This window comes from Euprymna scolopes, chromosome 31 (genome assembly GCF_053919585.1).
Source record: "Euprymna scolopes isolate OS-2025 chromosome 31, ASM5391958v1, whole genome shotgun sequence".
Taxonomy (NCBI): Eukaryota; Metazoa; Mollusca; class Cephalopoda; order Sepiida; family Sepiolidae; genus Euprymna; species Euprymna scolopes.
In genome coordinates this window covers 8,401,915-8,421,291 of record NC_136512.1, presented here as the reverse complement: position 1 = coordinate 8,421,291, position 19,377 = coordinate 8,401,915, and the positions used below count along the sequence as shown (strand labels likewise).

Genomic DNA, 19,377 nt, shown 5'->3' with positions numbered 1-19,377 from the left:
CTTTGGACTTGTGAAATGACGCTGGGTCTCTTTGGACTTGTGAACTGACTCTGGGTCTCTTTGGACTTGTGAACTGACGCTGGGTCTCTTTGGACTTGTGAACTGACGCTGGGTCTCTTTGGACTTGTGAACTGACGCTGGGTCTCTTTGGACTTGTGAACTGACTCTTTGGACTTGTGGTACACTTTGGTGTTGACTTTCAAGCCGACTTCGAAGATGTGAGGTGACATGATGTGGCCCCCACTCCAAATCATACCAGAGACCATAACCGTGGCTGGAAATGACTCTGGGTCTCTTTGGACTTGTGAACTGACGCTGGGTCTCTTTGGACTTGTGAAATGACGCTGGGTCTCTTTGGACTTGTGAACTGACGCTGGGTCTCTTTGGACTTGTGAACTGACGCTGGGTCTCTTTGGACTTGTGAACTGACGCTGGGTCTCTTTGGACTTGTGAAATGACGCTGGGTCTCTTTGGACTTGTGAACTGACGCTGGGTCTCTTTGGACTTGTGAACTGACGCTGGGTCTCTTTGGACTTGTGAACTGACGCTGGGTCTCTTTGGACTTGTGAACTGACGCTGGGTCTCTTTGGACTTGTGAACTGACTCTGGGTCTCTTTGGACTTGTTAACTGACGCTGGGTCTCTTTGGACTTGTGAACTGACTCTGGGTCTCTTTGGACTTGTGAACTGACGCTGGGTCTCTTTGGACTTGTGAACTGACTCTGGGTCTCTTTGGACTTGTGAACTGACTCTGGGTCTCTTTGGACTTGTGAAATGACGCTGGGTCTCTTTGGACTTGTGAAATGATGCTGGGTCTCTTTGGACTTGTGAACTGCCAGCGGCCACCTGATTACACCAGGGGATCACCACATTCTTCGGAACATCCAGGTACACTTTGGTGTTGACTTTCAAGCCGACTTCGAAGATGTGAGGTGACATGATGTGGCCCCCACTCCAAATCATACCAGAGACCATAACCGTGGCTGGAAATATTGTTTTCATTACCCTGGGCACATTCCTGTTATTCGTGACAATCTAGCGATGCATTTTGAAGGTGCTGGCAATGGTCCTGTTGTCCTTACTTGGATCGTTAGAGAGCATGAGTTGTACAGCAGTGCATCTTCGATTTCGCTCATTGAATATTGTGTCACTTTCAGACATGATAGAAGCTCCTATCACGCTTGGAATTTGTACACAACTGGCCAACTAGTAGATGGTTTGTACCAAAAATAAAAACCGGGTTTAATCAAACCGAAATGAAATAATGTCGTCTTTTCTAGGGTGACAATTTTATCGTTCCACCCTGTACATACATAATAATAAAATATATATTATAATAATATGTACATATATAATAGTAATAAATAAAATAAAAAAATAATAATAATATGATAATCAATATATATAATAGTAATAATAATGATAAAACGTATATAATAATAATAATAAAAGTATATATCATAAGGACAATAAAATAATATTAAATACAATAATAATGATAAAAATAACATAAAATATATATAATATTACTATTATATATATATATATATATGTATATATATATATATGTATGTGTATATATATATATGTATGTGTATATATATATATATATGTATGTGTATATATATATATATGTATGTGTATATATATATATATATAAGTTATAAAATATATATGGCGATTAAGCTACACTGAATATTCCGCGTTTCATCCACTGTAGGATTCTTCAGGCTTAAGAGTCCTAGACTGGATGAAACGCAGAATATTCAGTGTAGTTTAATCGCCATATATATTTTATAACTTACTAACTAGCTCTACCTACGTATTGAGCACTTTTGAAGTAAATACTTTTTTTTTTTTTTTTTACAAAGGTGTCACCACATTATCAAGGCCCAGAGGCCACTCAAGGATAAGGGTTAAAGAGTGTACAGTAGAAATTGGTCAATATAGTAATCATTAGTAATGAAAATTTGGTAAATTTAATAACTTATATGGAACGGCTCATCAAGAACTTATTTACTTTAGACTTGAACACAACCATATTGTAGTCAGCCGGAAAGCAGGAAAACGGAAGACAATTCCACAGGCGTGCAGTTCTAAGAAAGAAGCTTTGTTCATGGAATCTACGTTTAGGTTTAGGCACAGATAAAGAGTGGGGGAAATTATTGATAGTGTTTACAGCTAGACGAGTGTTTCTTGTGAAAGTTTGGCGAGGGGGGACCATAGATTGAAGCTCAGTTGAACACTTTCCATGAAAATAACGATACATCAGAGACAAACTCGCAACATCTCTTCTGTGAGATAGAGGTTGCAAGGAGGAGAAAAGGACATCTCCTACGAGGCTACGAAGTCTATTTTGAACTCTATCAAGGCAGGACAAGTCCTTTCTAGCAGCTCCTGCCCAGATGTGGCAACAGTATTCCATCCTTGGACGTACCTGGCTCTTATATAGGTAGAGAATAGCATCAGCAGTGAGATATCTACTGGATCGATAGAAAGATCCCACCATTTTTCCAGCGGCCTTGGCAACAGATTTGATATACGTGTTCCATTTAAGATCAGGAGTAATGGTCAAGCCCAGAAGCTTGTCAAAACTTGAGGCCTCCTGAAGACGAGAGCCATTCATTTCAATTGATGACAAATGTGAATTAGAATGTTGATGATGTAAAGAGAGGAGCTTGGTTTTAGATGCATTAAAAGTAACCAGCCACTCCTTTCCCCATTGTACTACGTGCTCAAGATCAGAGGAGAGAGAATTGGAGAGAACTTGGTCGTTTACTGTCTTAGATGTGCTACCATAAATGGTAGTGTCGTCAGCATAAATGTCTACAAATGATGTAAGGATATGATTTGGAAGATCATTAATGTAGATCAGGAAAAGAGTTGGGCCCAGGATGGATCCCTGAGGGACACCGGCATTAATACTGTGAGCTTCTGATTTTTGCCCCTCAACTACTACTCTTATAAACCTATCAGAAAGAAATGATTTAATAATTGAGAAGACTTTTCCAGCTATACCATAGCTAGCGATCTTATGAAGTAAACCTTTATGCCATACCCTATCAAAGGCTTTAGATATGTCAAGAGCAATTGCCCTAGAAAGATTGCCACCGTCGAGAGATTTGCTAATCCTATGCGATATAACTGTAAGGACATCTGCTGTAGATCTAGCAGAACGGAAACCATATTGAGTGTCACTAAGAAGGTTATTTTTGTTGAGATGTTTGATTACTTCTGTATTTAACACAGATTCTAGCAACTTACTCATGACGCACAGGAGACTTATTGGCCTGTACTGAGAGGGGGATGAGCGATCACCTGAATTCTTAAATACAGGGCATACTGATGAGATTTTCCAGGGAGATGGGAAACTATTCTCCTTAAGACAACGTTTAAACAGTTTTGTAAGTATGGGCGCTAATTCAGGTTGAAGTTTTTTGAGTACTATAATTGGAATACCGTCAGGGCCAGTTGCTTTACTCGAATCAAGGTTTTTGATTAGCTTCGCAACATCACATACAGATATACGTATATCACATAGCGTGTTTTCTGATACAGGAGGAAATATTGGGGGTTGGCGGTCTTGGTCGCAAAGGGTAGAATTAGCTGCAAAGTTCTTGACAAAGAGTTTGGCTTTGTCTGATGCTGACGAGATTACCTCAGGTCCATTGATAATAGTTGGGATGGAGCACACGCTTCTGTTCAGGATTCTGTTTGCTATTTGCCAAAACTGGTGGGAACCAAGCCGCTGCTCAGCTACTTTGGACTTAACAGATTGAGCATACAACACTCTTGCGTTCCTTATTACTTTCTTACAATGGTTGCTGGCAGTCCTGAAAACGGCTTTAGTTTCCATACATCTATTACGTTTGAAGCAGTGGAAAAAGTGATTTCTGTGCACAATGGCAGCAGCACATTCTGGAGAGAACCATGGCTGGCTGTTAGGTTTTTGCTGAAACTTTTTAGAGGGTATGAAATGGTCAATACCTACAATTAACCATTCAGTCAGGTCTAATACTATAGAGGACACATCCTTTTTAAACATGGAATGCAGAGGTAGATCAGATATAAATGTACGGAAGCTATCCCAGTACGCATAAATTTATGCTTTCGTATATTAATTTTATGTGAGTAAATTAAGTATATATATATACATATATATATATATATATATATATATATATATATATATATATATATATATGCATAATTTGTTGAATTGAATGGACGTTTTTAGTCTATTAATTTTACATTGGATCCTTTTCATTTTTCGTATTGTAGTCTTTACTTCAGGCGGGAACTGGCTGATGTAATAATCATAACTTCGATTTGTCCAAGTACTTTCAAATCCTTTTGAATTCATCTTCAGGGGTTAGATTTTTGCTATTTATATTTATGGATGCTTAATTTTCATTGGTTAATAAATTATTAATTTTTTTTCACCTGAAGTAAAGACCACAATACGAAAAGTGGAAAGTATCCGATGTAAAATTAATAGACTAAAAACATCTAATCAGTTTAACGAATTATGCATAGAAAAAAATACTGTTCAAATACTTATATATTGAGGCAAGGCTGCTGCAAAGAAGGTGGGCTCCCTTTACTATGTTAGAAAATTACTCACATTTAGAATATCTTATATCTTTACAAAACCACAATTAGCCCATACTTGGAGTATTGGTGTCACATCTGCGCTGGTGCATCTGCTACTAGTCTCTCACTTTTAGACAGGGTCCAAAAAAGAGTCCCAAATTTAATACATCCTGCAATGTCGTTTAATCTCCAACCTCTGTCCCATCACCACATTGTCGCATCCGTGTACCTGTTTTATAAATACTTAAATGGAACGTGCTCTGATGAACTCATAGCACTTGTACTCTTTTGCCGTACATACTCCCGACTAAACTGACAGGCAGCAAAATTCCACCCCTTCAGTGTTAAGGTTCCTAAATGCCAGCAAGCCTTCTACTTTAATAATTTCTTCCCTCAAATTTTCTAGACTTTGGAATTCCCTTCCTGTTTCCTAATTTTCTGCCTGTAATAACCCTCTAAAGTTTAAATGGCATGTGAACAAACATCTCGCTACTCAAGTTAGCTCCTAATAGTCCCCCTGTTAGACATAATTCCAAGTCGTAGCTCCTTACATTCCAAGTGGCAATATGCCTTTGCTGTGGTGAAAAAGGGTTTTAAAAACTGAAACTTTCTATTAATAGCATCGTATTGTTTTCTTTTTTTTTATTCGAATGAGTCATCACTAGGGCTATGACAACAGCATATTCTTTTCATTGTTTTAACTCTCGAGTATATATCCGACACAGTTAATCAACCGAGAACCACATCATTCTATATAAAAGCATATAAGATATCAATAGATACACACTCGATAGTAAAAACAATGAAAAGAATATGCTGTTGTCTTAGCCCTAGTCATCACTTATCAAGGCACAAAGGGCACTCGAGGATAAGGATTAATGGGATTGTCGATTGGATTGATGAATAATACTATGAGAGAATTTTAAGCGATGTTTGAAAAGGGCAGGATTCGATTACTTAGGAGGACGACACTGCTTTAGTAAGCTTTGTTTCTTTCATTTTTATCCGACATTTGTCATGACTAATTAGCAGAGTGTTACCAAGGGAAGAATCTATCAGGAATGTATGAAAATGAAATCGGGCCAATAAAGGTTGAAAGCATGCATTGCATGGAGAGAATTACACAACAGACGTATAATGTGAGGCTTGAAGACAGGCTTTTTTTTTTACTTTTTTTTTTTTACATAGGCATAACCACTTATGAAGGCCAGAGACCGCTAGCGGATAAGGGTTAAGAGTGTACAGTAGTCAATTGAACCATATAGTAATCGTTAGTAATGGAAATTCAGTAAATTTGTTAACTTAAGTGGAACGGCTCATCAAGAACTTGTTTACATTGGACTTGAAGACAACCATATTGTAATCAGCTGGAAAGCAGGAAAATGAAAGACAATTCCACAGGCGTGCAGGTCTAAGAAAGAAGCTTTGTTCATGGAATCTACGTTTAGGTTTAGGCACAGATAAAGAGTGGGGGGAATTATTGATAGTGTTTTCAGCTAGACGAGTGTTTCTTGTGAAAGCTTGGCGAGGGGGAGATCATAGATTGAAGCTCAGTCGAGCACTTGCCATGAAAATAATGATAAAGCAGAGAAAAACTCGCAACATCTCTTCTGAGGCATATTTAACAAAGTGCATATGAGCACATGGGAAAATATCAGCAGCAGCGAAGAAGAGCTGGCTGCAAAGAAATTAGCAGCAGCAGCAGTAGCTGAAAAGAGGCATATGCAAATAAGGAAGTGCATGTGAGAAGAAAAGGGGGAAAAAAGGAGGAAAAAACGCACTACGTGCTCAAGAGAAAAAAAGTCGACATTGAAGGAGATGGACGTGAAAAGTGAAGATGAGAATGGGCTGGCTGTGGCTGGCATGTGGTCAGAGGAAGAAGAAAAGTGTACATTGGGCAAGATGGACGATGGCCAGAGACTTTTAATAAGTGTAGAGATGGAAGAGAAGCAAAGTGTGCGTCGAAAGAAATGCACATGTAAAGTCGAGGACGAGAATATGCTGGCTGTGATCGGCATGCAGTTGTAGGAAGGAGAAATGCGCACCAGGTACAATGAACATGTGGCAGCGTGAGACTCTTTTTAAGTGATGCTGAAATGAAATGAACTCAGAGGAAAATGAAATCTAAAAAGGATTTCGATAGTATAGTTATGTTGAGAGTTCTTGGCATGTTAAATGTAGCACAATAGAGGTGGTGGGGACAGTTTACTAAGGAAAACATGAGGATGAATCTGATGGAGAACGGGATAAGTGTATACCAGGCCAGAAGTAGATTACTTTGGAAGTCAATTTCTAAAAGCTGTCCAACACCTGTCAAACGTTGAACTTATGATGATGATAATGATGATTGTGGTGGTGGTGGTGGTGGTGGTGGTGATGATCATGACGGTGATGATGGTGATAATAATGATGATCATGATGGTGATGATGATAATCGTGATGATGTTGGTGATGATGGTGGTGGTGGTGGTGATGATGATGATGATGATGACGACGACGACGACAACGATTATGATGATGATGATGAAAGAAAGAATGGAGGAGTGTTTGGGCTAGTTGATGTAGAATAGTTGACAGGGAAAACAGGGGAAGAAGTGAAAAAGACTTGAGAGAAAGATGGATAAATAAAGGCCTTGCCAGAGATAAAAGTTATTTGGAAGTCAATTTTGAAAAAAGCTGTTTAACTCATGCCAACATGTAAAACAAACATTAAACCGATGATGATGCTGATGCTGACGATAATGAAGAACATACTGATAATGATACTGCTGCTGTTGACGATGATGGTAGTGGAGATGATGATTATAACGAAGCAGTGTACTTTTTTGGTAACAATGCGTATGGGTGTGTGTGAGAAAACCAGCAGTAGCCATAAGATAGCTGATTAGCAAAAATATTAGCAACAGCAGCCATTAAAGTACATATGCATATTAAAGCACATATGCATATTAAAGCACATATGCACATTAAGCAAGTGCGTACATGCTGACGTCACGGGAACGAGAAGGGGGAGAAAAAGAAAAAAGGTCAGCATGTGGTCGAGCAAGAGAAGCAAAGTGTGTGTTGGGAAAGATGGACATGTAAAATCGAGGGCAACAAAGTGCTGACTAAGGCTTGTGTCAGGTGACGGGGATGGAGACTTTTAAAAAGCACATGTTATATGGCACAGCGTTGTAGAACAGATATGTGTATGGAAAGACTTCCGAAAGATAATGAAATGCATTGTTTTGGAAGAACCACAGATAAAAGCATTTCATTAACAGTTTTAAAAAAAATGCTGAGTCGGATTTTTGTTTCTTTCGTTTTTTATTTGTTTGTTCTTCTGCGATGGTACGAGACAACGTGTGGGTCTGAGAGGTTTGGAATGTAACGATACAGTAATAAAGTAACGGGCACGTTACATGATGATGATGATGATGATGGTGATGATAATAAAGAGCATGCTGATGATGACGATGATGATGGGATAAATAATGACCTCACCAGAGATAAGTTAGTTTGGAAGTCAATTTCTAAAAGCTGTTTAACTTATGTGAACATTTAAAACAAACAGTAAACCGATAATGATGATGATGATGAGGATGAGGAGGAGGAGGAGGAGGAATATGGTTTCAGGGCTTGTAACTGGAGTACATAGGGGTCTTCATGTTCATCATTCAATTCTTGGGCAATGTCGGATGTTCTTGCTGGTAGCAAAATGGAAACATTTCATTTCAAAAACTGCATCTTCTCGCATGCCATAGATCCCAGCGATGTTTGAGAAGATTATTTGCTATCATTTTTTTTTTTTTTTTTTTTATCCAATTGCGGATAGCGACAATGGAGAGCCAAGAATCACAGTCTAATTCTTCAAGAAAGCCTCACAGATAATCAACAAAGGCTTCCTCGTCCCTCTTCCCCCGCCAAGTTCTTTTCAGTCCAATGCAGACCATTTCCTGAAACTTTTGAAAGCGCCAAAGATATTGATTTTGGCGGACGAAAACCAGAAGGCAGTGGCCAAAACAAATTCGTTTTTTTTTTCCTTTTCTTCTTCTTCTTCTTCTTCTTCTTCTTCCCATCCCCTTCTTCTTTTTTCCTCTTTTTTTTCCTCTTTTTTCTCCTCGTCCCTTTCTTCTTCTTCTTCTTCTTCTTCTTCTTCTTCTCCTTCTTCTTCTCCTTCTTCTCATTCTGCTTCTTTCTTCTTTTCCCAATCATCTTCTTCTTTCTTCTCATCCTTCTTCTTCATCATCTGATCCTTCTCTTACTACTTCTTCTTCTTCTTCTTCTTCTTCTCTCATCCTTCTTTTTTCCTCGTCTCCTCCTTCTCTTTTTCATTCCTCTTTTTCTTCTTCTCATCATCCTTCTTTCTTCTCCTTCTCCTCCTTCTTCCGCTGTCGCCCTTTCCTATCAATTCTTGATTAACTCAGGGATAGCAATTTAAATATGCAAGAAAGAAATATTATCATTTGCTATTTACAGGAATCTCTGCTCTCATCCTCGTCATATCAGACGGATAGAACTCTTTCTAGTGGAATCACCAATAGATTCACAAAGCAGTTTCTGCCAGAAATTACCCGTTCCGAAATCTACGATGCCAACTGGCCATTCTGCAGTTGTCTGCATGCAGCATTATGTCCTTAAGAAAAACGATGAAATTTTAATGCATCGAAAACCAAGCTTCACTCTTTTCATCACCAACACTCTGACCCACATCTGACATCAATTGAAATGAACGGCTCTTGCGTTTGAGGAGACTCCATGTTTAGACAAGTTTCTTGGTCTGACCTTAACTCTTGATCTGAAATGGAACACATACATCAAATCTGTTGCCAATTTTGCTAGTAAAGTGTTTGGATCACTCTACCGCTCCAGTAGATATCTCACTGCTGATGCAATTCTCTACCTGTAAGTAGTCATGCGCATCCTAGGATGGAGTTCTGTGGCCACATCTGGGCAAGATCTGCTCAGAGCACCCTATCCTGCCTTTTCTCTTCCCTGCACCCTCTTGCCTACAAAAGAGATGTTGCGAGCCTGTCTCTGCTTTATCATTATTTTCATGGCAAGTGTTTGACTCAGCCCCAATTTATGGCCCCCCTTTGCTAATGTTTCACAAACAAACACTCGTCTAACCAAAATCACTATCAATAAATTCTCCCACTCTCTATTTGTGGCTAAACCTAAACGTGAATTCCATCAACAAAATTTCTTTCCTAGAATTTTCCGTCCGTGGAACTCTGTTCTGGTGGTCTTCTTTCTATCTGACTACAATGTTGTCGTTTTCAAGTCCAACGTAAACAAATTCTTTTTGAACCGTCCTTTTAAATAATCAAACTATACCAAATTTCCACCATAAGCGATCACGACAATACTGTCCCAATGACTACGATAAACACATTAACCCTTATCCTCGAATGGCCTCCAGACCTTGTTATGTGGTAACCCCTTTGTAGTAGCTTTCCTAAAAGAGTTATGGTAGGAAGGAGAAACGTGCACCAGGGACAATGAACATGTTGCAGCGTGAGACTTTTTTTCATTCTAATATTACCATTTTTAAGTCATTGTTGTTTTTGTTTTCTAGCGAATTAATTTTGTCAATTCCCGACAGCAATAAAATAAAACTCACACTGGCTATCTATCTATCTATCTATCTATCTATCTGGTCGGACTCCTTGCCTGGACCACTGTGACTTTCTATAGAAATTTGCGATTTAGTAGAGAAAGAGACTAGCGATGTGTACAAAATATAATCGTATATATTTATTATCTGGTTGCGTTATGGTAGAAGACGAGTTATTGTTGCAAATGTCTAGCAAGGACGAACCAAAGATTGGAGCTCAGTCGAGCACCTTCCATAGATAAAGCAATAGAATAGAGAGAGACTAACAATTTGTATAAAAAATATAATCGTATATCTTTATTGTTTGGTTGCATTATGGCAGAAGACGAGTTCTTGCTGTGAATGTCTTACAAGAAGAAACCAAAGATTGGAGCTCAGTCGAACACCTTCCATAGATAAAGCAATAGCATAGAGAGAGAGACTAACAATTTGTATAAAAAATATAATTGTATATCTTTATTGTTTGGTTGCATTATGGCAGAAGACGAGTTCTTGCTGTGAATGTCTTACAAGAAGAAACCAAAGATTGGAGCTCAGTCGAGAACTTTCCATAGAAAAGGCAATCGAGTAGAGAGAAACTAGTAACTTTTTTTCCGTGACAAAGGAGTTGTTGGAGAGAGAGTAATTCACCCTGTCTATACTAGACTTGTCCTGGTTACTTTCTGTCCCAGGGAAGTTAACTCCTTGGATACTTCCTGTTATCAGGAGCAGGCGAGCTTTTATCTATACATGCACCCATCCCCCCGCCCCTACCACAGAGTGAATTGTCGTGGTCATCTTTGCATGCACTCGAAAACTTGAGTGATTTCTGATGCATTTGTGGAGATAAGTTTCATGGTACCTCTGTTTTGTGACATGAAGTTTTTTTTTAATGACGAAATTATTATAGTTTTGTATTCCCAAACAACCACAGTCACTGAAACAATCAGAAAACATATTATTTTCATACTGCGTTTTGATATTAGTCAACATCTTTTTTTTTGTTGATGTCGACGACACTTACTTAAGTTTCCGCCGACTTCCATTACTTTGGCAACCAACTGTTCAAATTCGGTTCCAACCTTTCCGGTACCTCCACCAGCAGCTACGGTTAAATGGTACAGCCAAGAATCCTGCAGAAAAGAAATGAAAATGCAAAAAATAGGTGAACAGGACTGTATCGAAAAACATTTTTATAAAATAAAAAACTATTAATAAAATTCTAAATGTTTATTTATTTATTTATTTATGTATTTATATATATTTATATATGTATATGTTTATATATTTATGTAATTGTGTATGTGTTATATATATATATATATATATATATATATATATATATATATATATATACCAATAAAACTTTCGAACGAATGCACCGAATTGAAAAATTCTTTTTTTCCCTGAAAGGTGTGAGTCTCCAGATTGTCCTTATCTGTATATGGTTCGTAACGAACAACACTGAGTCACACAAACAGCCCGAAATAAGGGTTTGGGGGTCGGTTCGTGCAATTGTCGAAAAAGCTACCTGCCAATGTCAACGGAATTTTACACTCTCTGTATACAGTCGCGGTTACATCATTCAGCATACAGACAGAATTTGTGGCGCAATGGATAACTCGTCTGACTACGAATCAGAAGATTCCAGGTTCGAATCCTGGTAACTTCGTAATAATTTTAACCATCATTTTATCCAACGTTTACTCATTATCCTTACCCTTTGGGTATTTTTGTTTTCTCAGTGATTTTGTTTTGTGCATATGGGAATTTTCTATACTCCGAGTTCACATGGTAAGCGTTGATGGTAAGACGATGTTGAGTGTACTTGATTTTGTGTTTGACTCAACGTTGTGTGTGCCGACGCGGCGCAACCGCTAGTAAAAAAATAATAATTCAAATAATACATATTTTAAACCTATGCTAAACTTCTGAGCTCGGCGTTGACTGGTGCAGTCATTTAACTTCCTTTCTGGCTTATCCAATCAGAGCCTATTTCTCATGCGAGCTGAGCACGTGATGTGAGATTACAAAAGGGGCAGCTCACGGTTTATTTCTTCTTTCTTGGTTACGAGGCGGGAATAACGACAGTCGTATTGTTAAACGTTTTGTTCCAAAATATACCAGCATTTAATAAAAGAACGTAAACGTCTCCCCCCCCCCTCCTCCAATCTTAGACAAATCCTTGTCGATAATAACAAAATTCGTACAACACGAAAACAATTTTCAAAAGTTAAAAGATTCTCAAAGCATCCTACATTAGAATCCAACACACTACGATTAGTAACATCGCATTGGAGAAGAGAAACAACGTATTAAAATGTCTGGCGTAGCGCGTAAACGACGCGCTTTGTTAATATTGGCTCATGGACTCGTTCATTTTAATACTCGGATTTTTAATTGACTTAGTTTTATATACTTTTAACGTCCCATCACTCGCTACAATTTATTGTGCAGTTTACTTTTAACTTTTCTACTTTTAATTTCCGTTCCTTTCACTTTCATCTCATCAAGTCCAAATGAATTCCACGTGAAGATGATTCGCAGTTGAATCGAAAACGTTCATGATAACTATGAAACTTTCATTAATATTTTCGATTTCGATATAAGATTATATAGAAAATCGAAAAAAAAATGAAAGAAGAATCATAATGTAAAGTATTTCAGTTGTATTTAATAATGTCTGCTTGAATGAAAAAATGCTGCCTCCAACAACAACATGGCAAAAAAAAAAATAGAAGGAAAGACATACTGATGATGAAGTATATCTTCGAAATATATTTATGAATTTCAATTTAAATTTCGAACAAAATAAATGCCTGTTTATTTTGTAATAATGCGTTGTTTTGACTTCAAACGTATATAATACGTACTTTATTTTATTCAAACTCAACCAGCGCCTCTAAGGAACAAAAATCTTAACACACTATATATATATATATATATATATATATATATATATATATATATATATATATATATATATATATATATAATCTTATTTGTAGTATTCTCAATTATACTGGGTTTATATAATTCATCGTTCATATACTAATAAATTTTTAAGCCAAAAAGAGATGACTTAAACTGTAAGCTACAAAATTATCATATTTCATAATTGAGCATTCATATATTGTTTTAACAAAAACCAAGACTTCAAAGAATGGGTTGATAGCAACAAATAGTGTATTTCATCGTTAGTTACGATTGTTTCAAGACTATTCGGACAAATTCAAGCATTATGTCGTTTGAAAATTTTCACAAGAACAGCCTTTCTTCAGACTCATTGAATAAAAAACACTTTAACAATAAAACATTATGGAAAAAAACATTTCCTTTATAAGGAAAAGAAAACAAGCGAAAGTATTTTACCTATATTTCATCCTTGCAAAGTATTTTTTTAAAATATTTTGAAGTCTTGGTTTTTGTTAAAACAATGTGTGTGTGTGTGTGTGTGTGTGTGTGTGTGTGTGTGTGTGTGTGTGTGTGTGTGTGTGTGTTGAGGAGATAAATCAGAATCGAAATCGGTATCAGATTAGAAAAAAACATGCATATTTTCCGATGCCAAAAATAATTATTTTAATTTTTTTCTTCCAACTAATTTCTCGTATATAGTGTATAAAATCAAGAGTAGGTTCTTTAATAAGACAGGGACGTGTTCAAAATTAATGTTTCTCTTTAGAGCACTATCGAGGCATGATACTTGACATTTGAATCTAAAACTTAGTTCTTAACGACGGGTAGGTTCTCTACAGTGTAATATAGACTACAATGCATTGTGGAATAAGTCACTGTGGGAAGGCACGTCAGCTTTCTCATGGTGCATCGCTATGGGTTCCTGAATAGAGAAAGAAATCAACCAGCTTAAAAACATAGGCGATTTGACTGATTTCAATGATAATAAAAGTATTGGAAGTGCAGAACATTTAGTGATCATCATTCAATCCGAGGCAACGCCAGGCCTCCCTGATAGATAAAGAGAGGGAGAGAGAGAGAGAGAGAGAGAGAGAGAGAAAGATTCCATCAATTGTTTCAATAAAAAGCAAGCTGTATTGCTAGAGCATTTAAAACGTGAAGAGGGGTTTTATCTCTGCGTTAATAAAATTGATCACGTCTATTGTGTATGCATTGCGTGTACGGGGTATCTTCAATAAGTTTTCATATAGACACTTTTATTGATAGTACACGCATAAAACTCTAGTCCCCTTTGAAGTAATCTCCTCCGGCTGCAATGTACTTGTTGTACCGTTCCAACAACTTCTGGAAGGCCCCATAAAAGTCATCTTATGTGAGCGTGTCAACGACCCTCATAACAGTCTCTTTCATCTCCTCAGTTCTCTCATAACGACAGCCTCTAAGGTTATCTTTGAGCTTAGGGAATAACCAAAAGTCACAGGGAGCAAGGCTTGGACTATAGGGAGGGTGAGGAACTGTCTTGATTCCCATCTTGGTCAACACAACGTCTTTCTTTCTGATCTTCTCTGAGCACCCTTAAGTCAAACCATGCATGTCTTCTGCATCTTCAGTTCCCACACTGACATCAAACTGTGCATTTATTGTCTCTATAGACACACGACGGTCCTTATCCATGAAATTCTTTATTTGGCCAATCAACTTTAGAGTTCTGACTTCCTTACTCCGCATACACCTCTCATCATCCCTCACAAACTCATTGCCTTCCTTGATTTTCTTATGCCACTCAAAAACCGATGCTCAATTCATGCAAGATGATTCAAAAGCAGACTTTAGCATTCCATACGTTTCTGTAGCCTTTTTACTAAGTTTAAAACAGAATTTTATTGCATATCGGTATTCCAAAGTGTCCTCACGTTCAGATTGCATTTTTAAAATTCGTCAGCTATGACAATCAGGCTTTAGTTGGGTGTATTCCAATTCTGCTGTAGATGTTCATTTGAACCTGAAATCAGGACAATTGGTCAGTCATTTCATAAAATGGATAGCAATAATATACTGAATTTTCAAGAGTCTGCGACAATTTTAAATGAATGTGTAAAAAAGTCTTGAAGTTTATTGAAGACACCTAGTATGTTTATTGTCTCTAAATGATAACTAGGGCTATGACAACAGCATATTCTTATCATTGTTTTGAATCTCGAGTATATATCCGACATAGTTAGACACAACTAATTAACCAAGAACCACATCACTCTATATAAAAGCATATAAGATAGTGGGGGATGCCATTTTCTCTTCCCTGCAACCTCTCTCCCACAGAAAAGACGTTGCAAGCCTATCCTTGTTTTATCGTTATTTCCATGGCAGGTGCTCGTCTGAACTCCAATCTCTGGTCCCCCCTCGACAATCTTTCACGAAAAACACCAGTCTAGCTGAATCCACTGTGAAAAATTTCCCCCACACTTTATCTGTGCCTAAATCAAAACATGGATTCCATGAACAAAGCTTCTTTCTTAGAACTGCACGCCTGTGGAACTATGTTCCATCTGCCTGCTTCCTTCCTGACTACAACTTGGATGTCTTCAAGTCCAATGTTAACAAATTCCTAATGAACCGCCCCCTTAAGTAAACACTTCATCATCCACACTAATGTAATGTACTTGCAATAACCCTTATCCCTGAGTGGCTTCCGGGCCTTGATAAGTGGTGACCACTGTGTAAAAAAAAAAAAGAACATAAGATATAAACGGATACACATTCGAGGGTCAAAACAATGAAAAGAATATGCTGTTGTCCTAGCCCTTAATGATATATCAAGTTGACAAGAAAGTTCTGGCTGCTTTTTACTTTTAAATTCAAATGAACATATCTCGGCTCAAACAAAAATTTATTGATCGAAATAAGTATCATCAAAATCAACACAATTTTGCCAACTCGAAACAAGTGTATTTATAACGTAAAAATCTTGCGTTCTGATGGCGATGAAGTTATTGAAGGCGTTTTTGATATTGTTTAGGTTTGTGAAGCATTTCTCACTCAGAAAATTTTCGAGATGCTGGAAAAAGTAGTAGAGGGGAGATAAGAGGTCTGGAAAGTATGGTGGATGAGGCAGAGTTTCGTAGCTCAATTTGTTTAACTTCTTGAGGGTCGGTTTAGCAATGTATGGTCGGACATTGTCATGGAGGAGAATTAGGCCTTTTCTGTTGACTAATGCTGGGTATTGTTGTCGAAGTTTCTGATGTATTTCATTGATTTGTTGACAGTAGTTCCCCGTCGTAATGGATTCGCCTGCTTTCAAAAATCTGCAATGGATGAAACTGGTTGGAGACCAACAAATAGTCAGCATGACCTTCTTTTGGTGCAACTCCAACTTCGGCAAGTGTCATGGAGCCTCATCGGCGTTTAACCACTAAACTGAACGTCACTAGCTGTAAAGAACCCACTTTTTATCGCAAGTCACAACTTGGTCGAAAAACGGTCGTTTTTATTGCGTAAAAGAAGGGAAGATGACACTTCATAACGGCATTTATTTTGGTTGTTATTCAATTCGTGGGACACCCATTTCTGTCTTTCCAATATCTCTCAAGTGGTTGGAAGTCATTGTATATGTTACGTCTAATTTAGAAGCAAGTTCTCAAGCAGTTGTGCATGGATTGGTTATGATTAAGGCTCTTAATTGATCATGGTCAACATTCAATGGCCAACCACTACGGGCACATCATCTTCAAGACTCATCGCCGCCACGAAATTTCTGGAACCACCATTGTGTTGTGCGTTCAAAAGTGGTTCTTTTCGGCCTAACTTGAATTCAGATAAGAAAATTGTACAAATTATTTTTTCATTTTTTTATCTTGTATTCAACGTTCTGAAAAGACGACATAATTGTTCTTTAATTTGAAAATAGATCATTTGAAATTAAAATTAAAAATTCCGCAACAACTTTCTTGTCAACCTAATCTATAAATATAAAAGCGAAAATGTATGTATGTGTGTTCGCTTTTTCTTTTCTGTGTGTCTACAAAAGGCTTTTTTCAGAGAAGCGGTCGGTCGGTTCACAACTTTTTAAAACTTTTTATATCACATATGAATCGTAATATCTCAGAGTTAACAACGAAGCTCGCCTGTCTATTTAATTTACTCGATTTCGGGAAATATTCAACATTTGCCGCTCGCCGCATGTGGGTTAGTCTTTTTCCTATAACATCTTGGGAAAATAAAAATCCCGCAGCCAAACTTGACCTCATAAACTCCTTAAAACGGGCACCTGCCAAATCCAAGTAATTAAATAAATTCAAACGGGTTTCCGTTAGCATCTCGCGGTGGAGCAATGGTTGACGTCGCACTTTTTTTTTTCACACTTTAATTTACAACTTTGCCTCAACGGTTCGGGTTCGATCCTTACCTACCAAAACAGTTTTTTACACGTTTGTTTTGTTTTTTGTTTTTTTACTTTCTTTTGTTCCTTCGCGGGTACGGGTTTGAGCCTGCCTACCTACTAGCACATTTTTTTCGTTCACAATTTTCCTTTTTTTGCGCAACTAATACTCTTACACACACTTCCACTTTCTTTTTCGCCTTTGTGTCACGGGTTCGAGCCTGCCTGTCTACTACACCTATTTATTTGGGGGGGGGGTAGGGGGGAGCTCAACATACACCTAAAAACACCTGGGCAACGCCGGGCACCCAGGTAGTATATATATACATATATATATACATACATATATATATATACATACATACATATATATATATATATATATACATACATACATACATACATATATATATACATATATATATATACATACATATATACATACATACATATATATATATACATATATATATATACATACATATATACATACATACATACATATATATATATATGTATACATACATATATATATATATATATATATATACATACATATATATATATATGAACTATAATAAAACAAAACGTGATAAAGATACACACCTATTATATATATATATATATATATATATATACAATAATTAAAAAAATATATATATACATATATATAATTATTTTATTATATATATATATATATATATATATATATATATATATATATATATATATATATATATATATATATATATAAACTATAATAAAACAAAACGTGGTAAAGATACACACCTTTTCTTGTTTCGTTGGTATGATGAGGTAGGTTGGACTCAGCAAGGGTGGCCATATTGCAATCACGTGATGCGACACTACCATAACGGAAGTGTCCTCATCAGATTCAGCTGGGTGCTCGATTTCTTCTAGTCTTGCGTCACGCAAGTTTAACTGACCAAGTGGAGTCTAGCAAAAGAAGATAAAAGACAATATATTATTTCTTTTGATTAGCAAATTAAAAATATATATAACTTTCATGTTATTTCATTTGAACCATATTCGATTATCTCCCCTGAATAATTACTCGCCAGGATGTAAATTTTGAACGTTTATTTGCATACTCGCAATATATCAACCATTTTAATTTATATTATCCGTTATTTCTTTATTCCTATACCCATTTAGCTAAACATGTTGGGATTTTTATATCCGTTTCTCTGTCAGCTATTCTAAATAATAACATATAGTTACGGAATCTTTCCTTCAACAGTATGTATTTTCTAGTTCTATTATTTTCAATGACTTCGCATTTTTAGGCTTCGTCTGTAATGACGCATTTACATGCCAAGGAACATTCATTAATGTTTTTTTATAGTTACAAAATGTTTTTTATAGTTACAAAATGGTCCATTTTTAGTTTTCTGGTTGATATCTGTAACACCTTTCTTTCCTTATCTTTTTTTTTTGTGTGTGTAAAATAAGATATCTAGCTAAAAGTAGAGAAATAACGCTAGAAATAGGCTGACCGTTGAAATATATATGTGTGTGTGTATGCGTGTATGTGTGTGTGTGTGTGTTAATGATTTTTTCCCCCCAATTTGTACTTAAAATTAAAGTTTAACTCCTTAGCATTTATTTTACCGACTTACAATTAATTCGAAAGTGTATGACAGGTCCAAATACCCTATATATCAAATTTCAACTCTGTAGACCAAATATTCAGAGAGGAGTTCGTAGAGACATTTTGCACACACACCGACAAGATCAATATATATATATATATATATATATATATATATATATATATGTGTGTGTGTGTGTGTGTGTGTGTGTGTGTGTGTGTGAATATATGTATATATATATGTAAAAATATATGTATATATATATGTATATATATATATGCATATATATATGTGTATATATGTTCA

General features: G+C 36.6%; 1 protein-coding gene across 12 annotated transcripts in view; it reads right to left on the bottom strand.

Annotated features, from left to right (window-relative positions):
• LOC145255614 (pleckstrin homology domain-containing family H member 2-like) overlaps nt 1–19,377 on the bottom strand; it is a 1,732,783-nt gene that overhangs the window by 382,798 nt on the left and 1,330,608 nt on the right. For all 12 annotated transcript variants that reach the window (XR_013863868.1, XM_080114122.1, XM_080114121.1 and 9 more), the window contains 2 exons: nt 18,248–18,415; nt 11,192–11,300 (listed from right to left, as the gene is read on the bottom strand). Coding sequence is in view for 11 of the 12 variants with exons in the window: in XM_080114122.1 (XP_079970248.1) it covers nt 11,192–11,300; nt 18,248–18,415 (277 nt within the window). In the remaining variant the exon portion in view is untranslated. The remainder of the gene's footprint in view (nt 1–11,191; nt 11,301–18,247; nt 18,416–19,377) is intronic.